This window comes from Schistocerca gregaria, chromosome 4, assembly GCF_023897955.1.
Source record: "Schistocerca gregaria isolate iqSchGreg1 chromosome 4, iqSchGreg1.2, whole genome shotgun sequence".
Classification (NCBI taxonomy): domain Eukaryota; kingdom Metazoa; phylum Arthropoda; class Insecta; order Orthoptera; family Acrididae; genus Schistocerca; species Schistocerca gregaria.
Window position 1 is genome coordinate 217,917,768 of NC_064923.1, and position 13,293 is coordinate 217,931,060.

The following is a 13,293-nucleotide window of genomic DNA, read 5'->3' on the forward strand; positions in this document are numbered from 1 at the left end:
GTTGTTCAGTGAACCATCTGTCAGAACTTGTGTGAGCTGCAAAGTAGTCATGTTGATAGAGATGCATTTTTTGTCCCCTTCTCATTAGGCAACTTCATGTGCTCTTAAAGGGTGTGCTTGTCTCTGTGAGTTGTGCCTGCATTGTTGCTGTTTTTCTTTTTTAAATTTATTTTTTAGTAATACTATGTGCTAATGGCAGTATAGTTGGATCAACTGCCCTGTCCTTCCCTGAATTCTTGCAAAGGTTTTCAGTATGTTGTATCTTGCAACATTGACTTTGAAGAGAAGACATTTTGTTTAAACCAAAGCTAGTAATTATTTATTGGCTGGCACACAGTGTGTTCCAGTGAGAACATTTTCTCCATTTTGTACAAAATATCCTCGTCATGTGTATCAGATCATGCTGAATAATGAAGATCCAAACTACATGTAAGTGTAATGATATAAATAGATCTTTTCACACTAAACACATCCCAAATACAAAATATGGGGCTTGTGAAAATTGGCAAAGCCTGAAGCTAGTCAGCCAGTGAATAATTAGCAGCTTTGGTGTTAAACATTTAAAAAAAAAATTCCTTCAATTCCCTTTGTTAATTACTTTTGAATACATTATGGGAGTGACAGTGATCAATGTGTTACAAATATTTACTATTAAAAACAGTCTTGATCACGATTTATTAATTAAGTGACCAGTTTCGACCACTACTGTGGTCATCTACATCTACATCTACATACATACTCTGCAATCCGCCATACGGTGCGTGACGGAGGGTACCTCGTACCACAGCTAGCATCTTCTCACCCTGTTCCACTCCCTAATCTCTCTTATCTTATCTTTGTGGTCTTTCCGCAAAATGTAAGTTGGCGGCAGTAAAATTGTACTGCAGTCAGCCTCAAATATTGGTTCTCTAAATTTCCTCAGTAGCAATTCACGAAAAGAACGCCTCCTTTCCTTTAGAGTCTCCCACCCGAGTTCCTGAACCATTTCCGTAACACTCGCGTGATGATCAAACCTACCAGTAACAAATCTAGCAGCACGGAATTGCTTCTATGTCCTCCCTCAATCTGGCCTGATAGGGATCCCAAACGATCGAGCAGTACTCAAGAATAGGTTGTATTAGTGTTTTATAAGCAGTCTCCTTTACAGATGAACCACATTATCCCAAAATTCTACCAATGAACCGAAGACGACTATTCGCCTTCCCCACAACTGCCATTACATGCTTGTCCCACTTCATATCGCTCTGCAATGTTACGCCCAAATATTTAATCGACGTGACTGTGTCAAGCGCTACACTACTAATGTAGTATTCAAACATTACAGGATTCTTTTTCCTATTCATCTGCATTCATGTACATTTATCTGTATTTAGAGTTAGCTGCCATTCTTTACACCAATCATAAATCCTTTCCATGTCATCTTGTATCCTCCTACAGTCGTTCAACGATGACACCTTCCCGTACACCACAGCATCATCAGCAAACAGCTGCACATTGCTATCCACCCCATCTAAAAGATCATTTATGTAGATAGAAAACAACAACAGATCTACCACACTTCTCTGGTGCACTCCAGATGATACTCTCACCTCTGATGAACACTCACCATCGAGGACAACATACTGGGTTCTGTTACTTAAGAAGTCTTCGAGCCAGTCACATACTTCGGAACCAATCCCATATGCTCGTACCTTACTTAGGACTCTGTAGTGGGGCACAGAGTCAAAAGCTTTCCGGAAGTCAAGGAATGTGGCATCCGTATGATACCCTTCATCCATGGTTTGCAATATATCATATCATCTTAAGACCGTTGAATAGGAACCTGTTTCTGCTAGAGAAACACTACTCATTGACTCTCCAGCAGAAAGAGGTTCCTACTCAGTGATTCTCCAGCAGAAAGAGGTTCCTACTCAGTGATTCTCCAGCAGAAAGAGGTTCCTACTCAATGGTATGAAGATGACCACAGTAGTGGTTGAAACTGGTCACCTTAAGTAATAAATCATAATCAAGACTGTTTTTAATAGTAAATATCCCTATGTTAATGCTCAAATTCTTCCTCTTCTCCACATTTCCCCCTTCCGTTAGTCTTTCGTATAGTTTCAGAAAAATTAGATTTTCGACTTAACACACCTTTAGTGAAGATTGCTTGAAACTATTGCATAGTCCAATTCTCGTCATGTTTGTTGTCAGAAAACATCGTACCATGTACAGTTATTCAGGTTTAAAGAATTTTGTTTTTACTTTACTTACTTGTGTAGATTCATTCTTGTTAGATTTGAAAATGTTTGTCATCTGAAAATGATGCAGTCATTGACCTGTTAGATGACTTGAATATTGTGTGCTTTACTGTACACAGTTGTGTTGGAGATAATCACTTGACCATGCTTTCTTGAGTACCAGCTCTTGCAGCTATTTATTAAGGGACTTAATATTGACATGTAATGTGAACCATTGGTACGTATCTCACACATTCCTCTCTAACCCTGGGAGCAGGGATTATTAGTGGGGAAAAATGAATACAAAATTAAATAAAATGTAATGCGGCTTTTGCTTATACAAAGAGAGCTGCTAGAAGTCAGTCACATTGAGTGCCTAAAAAGTACTAGAATTGGAAAAAGTGAATTTTGTTTGTAGTCAGACACTGTACAATAATATAGTAAACCAAGGTATACTTCCTCCGATTTTTATATTCAATTGTGATTATCATTACTGTTTTTCTAACTCTGTGATATTTATGGTAGTGAACATAGGGGTATGTATGAACGGATTTTTTTTTTTAATTTTAAATTTTTTAAATTTTTATTATTTGTCCTTTGAGTGTGTACTCAATTTAGCCATCGGCAACACATAGTGACAATGTACACATAATTGAATAAACTCATACAGAAATGCATATTGACAAGAATAAAAAGCTTAACTGTTACAGGTTTGTACATAATGTTTTAAAACATTGAATTGGAAAATAATTAAAAGTGCCTTAGCTTACAATTCATACCAAATCTGAAATATCTTCATCAGTAAGACATATTTATAATTTACGTACACCATTAAAACATACAGATTGTCACCAGTACCCTTGATGAAGTTAACTATCACTTTATATAGACGAATGTCTTTAGTGCACAAAAGAGAAGAAGCTGATTGAGGAAGATGGTAGCCCATACTCAGCAATGTCTTCAGAAAGACCAACCGTTCATGGTCAAATTCGGGGCACATAAATAAGATGTGGTTGACATCAGCTTCTGACTCAGGATCACACTCACATGCTGATGAACTGTAAATGTTGATCCGATCTAGATGTTGTGGGAAAGTGGCATGATTGAAGCGGAGTCTTATGATGGTACAAATTGTGGATCGGTCCAGATGTGTCCTCATCAACCACGGCTGTGAAGGAATCCGAGGTTGTAGCACTGCGTAATAACTGCTTTTTGTCTGTTGAGAAACGTTCCACATTTCCTGCCATTGTTGTCTTTAGTGATCCTTGACTTAACGTGAGTAGTCTGTATAAGGAAGGTGCAGATCCAGGACGGTGCCTAAGGTTGCTGCTTGTTTGGCTAATGTATCAACTTCATTATTATAGAGGTTACCAGAGTGGGAAGGTACCCACAACAATTGGATCGTGCGGCCCGTGCGTGTGCTGCGAATATATTCAGATATCACATCCAAACTATAACTGTTGGTTGTTTTGTTCCATCGACTGTACTGAATGTTTTTAAGAACGCTTTGCGAGTCAGATACTATCAATATCTTGGGGAAGTAAGTGCTAGAGACAAACTTAAGTGCTTCCAAAACTGCCACTGTCTCCGCCGTAAAAATAGAAGTGCTCGTAGGCAGTTTGAAGGTTTTGCGGATCTGGATATGAGGGCAGAAAAAAGCGCATCCTGTACACTCTTCTTGCTGAATTTTGGAGCCATTGGTATATACACAGAGAAAACCCGGCCATTGTGCTTGAATGAGACGATTGAAGCCAACGTTGACATTAGTTCTGTCCAGCCAGGTCTTACTTAAATCATGGACTGGGATCTAGGGAGCAGAGCGCTTGAAGATCATATTCAAAAACAGGTAGATGCGCTGAACGTCGTATGGAATGTATGACAGGTAACCAAGTGCCAAAGCTGGCACAAATGACTGACACTTTATTCCTTCTGTGGGATGCAATCCACAGTCGATAAATGCAGTCTCTACTTATATAGACAGAAGAGACTGCATTTATCGACTGTGGATTGCATATGAACGGATTACAAGCTGATTAATGCAGAGGAAGTAATGGGAAAAATTGTAGGTGCTCAAAGTTAGCATGGATTTAGGGATATATTGACTGGCCTATAGTTCCAAAACAATTTTGTCAAATACCATTCCATTTTTAATCAATATTTCAAAAACACAATGAAACTTGGACGATCCAGAAAGAAATACATTGATCTAGTTTTCTTGAGTGCTTTATTAAGCCGCATAAATGAAGACAACCTAGTACGGTACATAAATCAAACAGTGTAGTCCATCATCAAAATTATAAACGCAACAAAAGGTACTAGGATGGAGTACCACACACATAGCACCAAATTTAGTTTTTTTATAATACCTTCAGCTTCATCCACCTTAAATCGTAACACTTATTTCAAAATGTCTGGTGCAGTTATAACTAAAGTTATCTGGTCTTTATTTGTCGAGGCAATATCTGGCACTTATAAGCCCAACTAACTTCATTCCTTGTTTCCGGAGCTAGTTGATGTTGTGTTACACCTGAATCACTGCCTGAACCACATAAGCTTGCAATTTGATCAATATAGAGTGTCATTTGTTTTTCTTAATTGCAGGCACATTAACAGTTACAAATGAGTCTTTGTCTTTATAAGGGTGGTTAATGTTCATATTCGTTAGTCCTCCACTGTCATTGACTTCAACATTGTGTAGTAAATTCTGTATCTGTAATCCTGGGCTAACAATGACCAGTGGTTAAAGTAACTCCGAAACAGAAATCATAGTATACTGGCAGATATATATACATGTGAACAATAAACTAATCAGTGGTCTGTTTTGAAAATTAATCAATATAGTTGAGAACACCTATATCTTTTCAGTTAAATGATGTCAGTGTATTATGCACAACCAGATTTTAAGACACTTTTTCCTACACCATTATAAGTTGTGACAGGTTCATGAACTGTGGTGCTTGAAAATTGGCACGGCATGGCACCATCTAGTATGTATTGATGAAACTTTGTCACCAAAGGTATATGCTAAACACTCAACTGATAGCCAGCTGTAAAACTTCAGATATGTGAGTGGTCAGAGTAACCATGGCAGTCAAAGTGTACCTAGTTTGTGGTAGTAAAAATTGAGCATAATCCTGCACAACAAAGGGTAATGGAGATACATGATTAACTTTGTAACAAGCATCCAGAGAAAATAGGGTTTTCTTTAAATCCTTGCTATTGGTTGCTGTGTTGTGCTCAATAGTAAACAGTGATTTTGTAGTGCTTTTATTCTTTTGTTGAGTAAATTTTTATTAACTAGCTAGTCAACAGCTGCATGCCATTGTCAGCAAAGATTTGTATTTCATAATTAAATTTATAAGTGATCAAACATTATACATATAACATTTTCATATCTGATGAAAATTGTTTGGGAAGAAATTTCATTCCAGTCTTTTTTCATTTACAGTTCTCCTCTTCAGGGACTTTGCTGGATGATTTCCTGTATCACTGGAGGATGATACTAAAGTTTTATGAAAGAAGAGATTTTCATAGAAATGCTGTGGAAATCACTAATGTTCCAGCTCATCTGGATCAGTTATTGGAGGTGCAGCTTGCAGCTATTACCCCACTCAAATAAAAATGTGTTTCTAACTTCTTGAATACTGTGGATGTACTGTCTCATAGCATGGTTCTTACCTAGGATTTTGATTAGAATGGTCACATTCAAATATAGTTTTCGGATAAAGACATAATTTCTTTAATTTGTGTTTCTTTTTAAATGGAGCACTTCTTATATTAGACTATGTTTCATGTTGATTTTTAATTGGAATAGAGGAAGGGTTGTAACTGACCAGTTCAGTCCATGCAGAAAATTTATGAATCCATTCATAGAACTTGAGTGGTTGTCAGTGGTAGAGATAGTGTTTTTTGTCACCAAATGCTGTCATTGGATTCAGAGAACTAGTATTTCACTCAAACGTATAAAACTACCTACTGTGAGCATATCGCGCATAAGAATTGATTGCTGAAACAGATAAGGTTATGCATAAAAGGAAACACGTAGACAGATTTCTCTTACGTCAAATGCAAATATAACAGGAAAAGGAGAATTTGATAGTAGTAGAATATACTGCACACCATTTCCTTTATGGTAGCTTGCGGGGTAAATGTGTTCTGGTTAAACTTTGAGTTGGTGATGGTATCAAGTGAGGGAAGCACTATGATGTGAATAACATAAAGATTCACAGAGAAAGGTGCAGAATGAAGAAAATGTAAGAGGGATTTGGAAGGGAAGAAGGCACGAAGCATGAAAAATTAACATAATGGTGCAGTCTGCGGAAATATGTAATACAGAAATGGCTTGTATGTCAGAAGTAGAAACTTGAAAAGAAAATGGTCAGCTTTCCATATGAAATGTTCTGGCTGGACTGAGACTCGAACTTTGGAACTATTCCTTTGGTGGGCAAGTGCTGTGCTGACTGAGCTATCCACCCTCAAATCTACTTTTGTCAGTACCTCTCTGCCTACCTTCCAAACTTCACGTAAGTTTTCTTACATACCTTGGGGAACTAGCACTCTGGGAAGAAAGGATATTTGCGGAGAAATCGCTTAGTCACAGCCTAGTGTACCATTTCCAGATGTCTGCGAAAGGCAAAGATCCCAGGTTCGAATTCCCGTCCAGCACACAGTGTTACTCTGCCAGGAAGTTTCACATCAGTATACACACCATACGCTCTGCTGCAGAGTGAAAACTCATAGAAAGTTACTCTTCTTTTACTTCTGTTTCAACTTTACCAGTTTTGTCAGAATTCCCAGTATAGCCTCCCTGCATTACTGTTGCTCATCAAGCCTACAGCTTTCTTGTTAAGTTATAAAATACTTTATTCTAAGGTAGCATCTGTTTTCCTTTTAAATTTTCCATATTCCAGTTCACTGACATTTCATCCGCAACATTATCTGTATTTTTGGTGAACTGATTTAGGCTTGGGACTCACATTCAGGAAGGCTGGTGCACAAATCCCAGTCTGGACATAGTTTTCTGAGGTTCACATGATTACTTAGAGAGAATGCCAAGGACATTGTTTATAAGAGTACCTACCTGTTTTCTTTCCCCATCCTTTCCCAGTACTAACTTGGGCACAGCCACTAACGGTCTTGCTGTCAGCAGAACATCAGATACTTACCTTCCCTCTTTCCATCCATTTGCTTGTCTTCCATGAATAGATAGCTTCTTTCCATCTATTATTTCCCTGTGAAAATGGAAAAGATTGTGAAAATTGCTGTATTGCTTTTTCAGGCTTTCAGAAAGCTTCCATGAATATATCATTAAATGAAAGGCTTCAACTTTTCTGCTGTATTCCATCTACAGTTCGGGATTTCATGTGTACAATTACAATAGTTACGTGTAATCAGTGTGGATTTGAATGGTTACCTCACATGAGTGCAATTTGGCAGGAAATGTACATTTGTGTGCAGTGTGCAAGAAACTATACTATCCAGATACTTGTTGAATTGAAAATCGATGTAATGAAAAAAATTAAAGGTTGTGTATGTTTAGACACTCCACCTCCAATGAATCGTGGACCTTGCCTCTGGTGGGGTGGCTTGTCTGCCTCAGCGATATAGATAGCCATACTGTAGGTGCAACCGCAATGGAGGGGTATCTTTTGAGAGGCTAGATAAATGTGTGGTTTCTGAAGTTGGACAGCAGCCTTTTCAGTAGTTGCAGGGGCAGCAGTCTGGATGATTGACTGATCCAGCCTAGTAACATAAACCGAAATGGCCCTGCTTTGCTGATAATGTGAATAGCAGAAAGCAAAGGGAAGCTACAGCTTTAATTTTTCCTGTTGTGTGCTTAAATGATGATGGCATCATCTTGGGCAAAATATTGTGGAGGCAAAATAGTTCCCCATTTGGATCTCCCGGTGGGGACTACTCAAGAGGATATCGTCATCAGGAGAAACAAAACTGGTGTTCAATACCTTGGATTGTGAAATTTTAGATCCCTAATTGGGCAGGTAGGTTAGAAAAGTTTAACCCTTTTGCAGTCAACTGATTTGGAGTGGTGTGTGCTAAAAATGTCATGAGTATTTATACCATTATGCTACATTCTATTTAAATTGCCATATATAGCACAGTATTCACGTAAAAAATATGAAAAAATTACCACTTATCCATAAAAGTATGTAGATTACACAGATTTTGATAATGTTTCAAATGAATTTGATTGTGACAGTCCAAATAAAGTATTTTTTTAATATTATAAATTTGACTTTGATTCCATATATCCAACACTGTGCTTAAATTTAAGAAGGCTAACTACAGTCCATGGAATCTACACACATTTCTGATTAAAATGATATGAGGGATATGAAATTTGTGTTATAGTTTAGAAAGATAATAATTATTTATTTGAAGAGAACATTACAGAATTTCCATGTCTACAGTATGACAGTATGTATTTGTGTTTAGGAAAACATTCACCGTGCACCCCTTTATTACATCTATTACAAACAGTTCTTGACCTCCTTTTCCTTCCCTCACTAGTACACACACAGCATCTTGACTCTTTCTTCTCTGGACGTTTTCTCAAACCCGGAGAACCACAAGGATTTTTTTCCTTGCAGCCATTCATCTGACAAGGCTTCAGTTATCATTACAGTATATACATATCGGGAAACAACTTTCCTTCCTTTATTATGCTCTTTGTATAATATGTAAGAGTTCAGCACCATTCTTGACATTGTGTTAAAAACTACCTTCTTCCAGTAACAGAGTTTGCCTCTTATCCAAATATGCATACAGCATCATGTTGGATGTGTCTATTCCACCCATATACTGGTTGTACTGGTGTATTATTTCTGGCATTTTTACTGTTTTATTTTTATTTTGGACTTCAATGTCACCAGCACCAACTTTACTTGACAATAAGAGAACGGGGGTACTCTGGGATTTTTTTCTCTCGGTACGCACTTGCTAGTACCGGACATGACTTACAATACATCGTTTTCCCAATTCCAAGTTTCTCTCTAAATTGCCCTGGCAAATATTTTCTGTTTTTTCTTACAGTGCCAGTAATGTATGTACCTAATTTATAAAGACTTTTTACAAGTGGTACTGACATGAAAAAGTTGTCCACAGAGATATGACATCCGTTGTTCAAATAATTGCCCAAACACAGTAACTTCTGGACAACACAGTAACCTAAGCCGTGTCTTGCAATCTCAGCCTTATCTTCTTGGCTTTTGGCACCTTTGTAAGTATAAAACCCTAGACAATAGTGCATTATAGAGTCATACAGCATTGAGAATTTGATTCCCCATCGGAGGTGGTGTTCGTTTGGCAAATACAGTAATAGGGAAGTGTGACATTTAGTGCCAACTAGACTCTCATCAATACTAAGTTGTTCATGAGGTGTGTAATGATATCTAAATATATTATTAGCATGATCTACCAATGGCTGGTACCTGATACATGGGTCATAATCAGGATGGCCTGGTGCTGGACATTTCTCACTATCCACAAGACGAAAGAATTTCATAAGATGCCTGAATTGGTGGGCAGATAACATTTTACCAAACCATGGAAATGTCTGTGACATTTTGTGCTCCAGTACGAGACCATAGGTTTAATAATGAATAGGAAAATAGGAATGCGGGTAAGGTACTACAAACAGCATAGTGAACGCATTATTGTGGCCAAGATAGATACAAAGCCCACACCTACTACAGTAGTACAAGTTTATATGCCAACTAGCTCTGCAGATGACGAAGAAATTGAAGAAATGTATGCTCAAATAAAAGTAATTATTCAGATAGTGAAGGGAGATGAAAATTTAATAGTTATGGGTGACTGGAATTCGGTAGTAGGAAAAGGGAGAGAAGGAAACATAGTAGGTGAATATGGATTAGGGCTAAGAAATGAAAGAGGAAGCCGCCTTGTAGAATTTTGCACAGGGCACAACTTAATCGTAGGTAACACTTGGTTCAAGAATCATAAAAGAAGGTTGTACACATGGAAGAACCCTGGAGATACTAAAAGGTTTCAGATAGATTATATAATGGTAAGACAGTGATTTAGGAACCAGGTTTTAAATTGTAAGACATTTCCAAGGGCAGATGTGGACTCTGACCACAATCTATTGGTTATGACCCGCAGATTAAAATTGAAGAAACTGCAAAAAGGTGGGAATTTAAGGAGATGGGACATGGATAAACTAAAAGAACCAGATGTTGTACAGAGTTTCAGGGAGAGCATAAAGGAACAATTGACAGGAATGGGGAAAAGAAATACAGTAGAAGAAGAAAGGGTAGCTTTGAGGAACGAAGCAGTGAAGGCAGCAGAGGATCAAGTAGCTAAAAAGACGAGGGCTAGTAGAAATCCTTGGGTAACAGAAGAAATATTGAATTTAATTGATGAAAGGAGAAAATATAAAAATGCAGTAAATGAAGCAGGCAAAAAGGAATACAGACGTCTCAAAAATGAGATTGACAGGAAGTGCAAAACGGCTAAGCAGGGATGGCTAGAGGACAAATGTAAGGATGTAGAGGCTTTTCGCACTAGGGGTAAGATAGATACTGCCTACAGGAAAATTAAAGAGACCTTTGGAGATAAGAGAACCACTTGTATGAACATAAAGAGCTCAGATGGAAACCCAGTTCTAAGCAAAGAAGGGAAAGCAGAAAGGTGGAAGGAGTATATAGAGGGTCTATACAAGGGCGATGTACTTCAAGACAATATTATGGAAATGGAAGAGGATGTAGATGAAGATGAAATGGGAGATACGATACTGCGTGAAGAGTTTGACAAAGCACTGAAAGACCTGAGTCGAAACAAGGCCCCCGGAGTAGACAACATTCCATTGGTGCTACTGACGGCCTTGGGAGAGCCAGCCCTGACAAAACTCTACCATCTGGTGAGCAAGATGTATGAGACAGGTGAAATACCCTCAGACTTCAAGAAGAATATAATAATTACAATCCCAAAGAAAGCAGGTGTTGACAGATGTGAAAATTACCGAACTATCAGTTTAATAAGTCACAGCTGCAAAATACTAACGTGAATTATTTACAGACGAATGGAAAAACTAGTAGAAGCTGACCTCGGAGAAGATCAGTTTGGATTCCGTAGAAATGTTGGAACACGTGAGGCAATACCGACCCTACGACTTATCTTAGAAGCTAGATGACAATGTTGACTGGAATACTCTCTTTCAGATTCTAAAGGTAGCAGGGGTAAAATACAGGGAGCGAAATGCTATTTACAATTTGTTCAGAAACCAGATGGCAGTTATAAGAGTTGAGGGACATGAAAGGGAAGCAGTGGTTGGGAAGGGAGTGAGACAGGGTTGTAGTCTCTTCCCGACGTTATTCAATCTGTATATTGAGCAAGCAGTGAAGGAAACAAAAGAAAAATTTGGAGTAGGTATTAAAATCCATGGAGAAGAAATAAAAACTTTGAGGTTTGCCGATGACATTGTAATTCTGTCAGAGACAGCAAAGGACTTGGAAGAGCAGTTGAACGGAATGGATAGTGTCTTGAAAGGAGGATATAAGATGAACATCAACAAAAGCAAAACTAGGATAATGGAATGTAGTCGAATTAAGTCGGGTGATGTTGAGGGTATTAGATTAGGAAATGAGACACTTAAAGTAGTAAGGGAGTTCTGCTATTTGGGGAACAAAATAACTGATGATGATCGAAGTAGAGAGGATATAAAATGTAGACTGGCGATGGGAAGGAAAGCGTTTCTGAAGAAGAGAAATTTGTTAACATCGAGTATAGATTTAAGTGTCAGGAAGTCATTTCTGAAAGTATTTGTATGGGGCGTAGTAGCTGTGTATGGAAGTGAAACATGAACGATAAATAGTTTGGACAAGAAGAGAATAGAAGCTTTCGAAATGTGGTGCTACAGAAGAGTGCTGAAGATTAGATAGGTAGATCACATAACTAATGAGGAGGTATTGAATAGGATTGGGGAGAAGAGAAGTTTGTGGCACAACTTGACCAGAAGAAGGGATCAGTTGGTAGGACATGTTCTGAGGCATCAAGGGATCACCGGTTTAGTATTGGAGGGCAGCATGGAGGGTAAAAATTGTAGAGGGAGACCAAGATATGACTACAATAAGCAGATTCAGAAGGATGTAGGTTGCAGTAGGTGCTGGGAGATGAAGGAGCTTTCACAGGATAGATTAGCATGGAGAGCTGCATCAAACCAGTCTCGGGACTGAAGACCACAACAACAACAACAACAACATGAGAGCATTGTGGGCCTTTTATTGAGTCCCATATTTAGTAATAATGCAATAAAACCTCTTACCTCGGTACTTGTCACATTCTTCTATTTCTTATACGGTTTGGACAATGTAGCATGTTTAGTTATAAACTGTTTAGCTGAGTGATTTGTGTCAGTTAGAATAAGCTGCAGCAACATTGTAGTGAAGAATAGATTGAAATATTCTATCACAGGAGATTCTGCTGGTGGCATATGTTTTGGTCCTTGCAGCCCTTGAAATGGATGTGGTAATGGCTGTAGTGTTTCAGGTGCAGTTACTTCAGTGTATTGTACATCTTCCATTTCGTCTTTACTTTCGTTCACAATATCGTCAAGTACATCACTGTCACTTTCTGAACTGTTGCTACTTTCACCAAAACACTCTGTATCACTATTACATTCTAAAAGTTCACAAATTTCTTTGTCGGTAAGTTCTCTGCTGTGGCCTGGTGTAGGTCGTATTTTTCACAAAAACAGAAAAAAAATAAGCAAACTGTAAACTTTCAAAATAACAGTACTGCGCAAAAACAAGAACGTAGAATGCAATAACAGAATGTAAACATGTACTGCGAAACACGACATCAATAAAAAAAAAAAAAAAAAAAAAAAAAAAAAAAAAAAGATGCAAAAGCGGAATAATCAAACGCTAATATTTCACAGAAAAGATGCTCAATTGTCGATAGCTATCGTCTTACATGTAGCTCGAAGCAAAGAGCATCTGTAATCAGCGCACGAACACCATCTAGCGATTCTGTAAGCTAAACAAGACGAAGCCGAGTACTGATGAATTGGCACCCTGACAGTATTAGCATCAGCAGGGGG

General features: G+C 38.1%; 1 protein-coding gene across 4 annotated transcripts in view; it reads left to right on the top strand.

The window, feature by feature from the left end:
* The window catches only part of LOC126267093 (FHF complex subunit HOOK interacting protein 2A-like), a 227,057-nt gene that overhangs the window by 37,001 nt on the left and 176,763 nt on the right, over window positions 1-13,293 (top strand). For all 4 annotated transcript variants that reach the window (XM_049971961.1, XM_049971960.1, XM_049971964.1 and 1 more), the window contains exon 2: window positions 5,665-5,802. In XM_049971961.1, coding sequence (XP_049827918.1) covers window positions 5,665-5,802 — 138 coding nt within the window. The remainder of the gene's footprint in view (window positions 1-5,664; window positions 5,803-13,293) is intronic.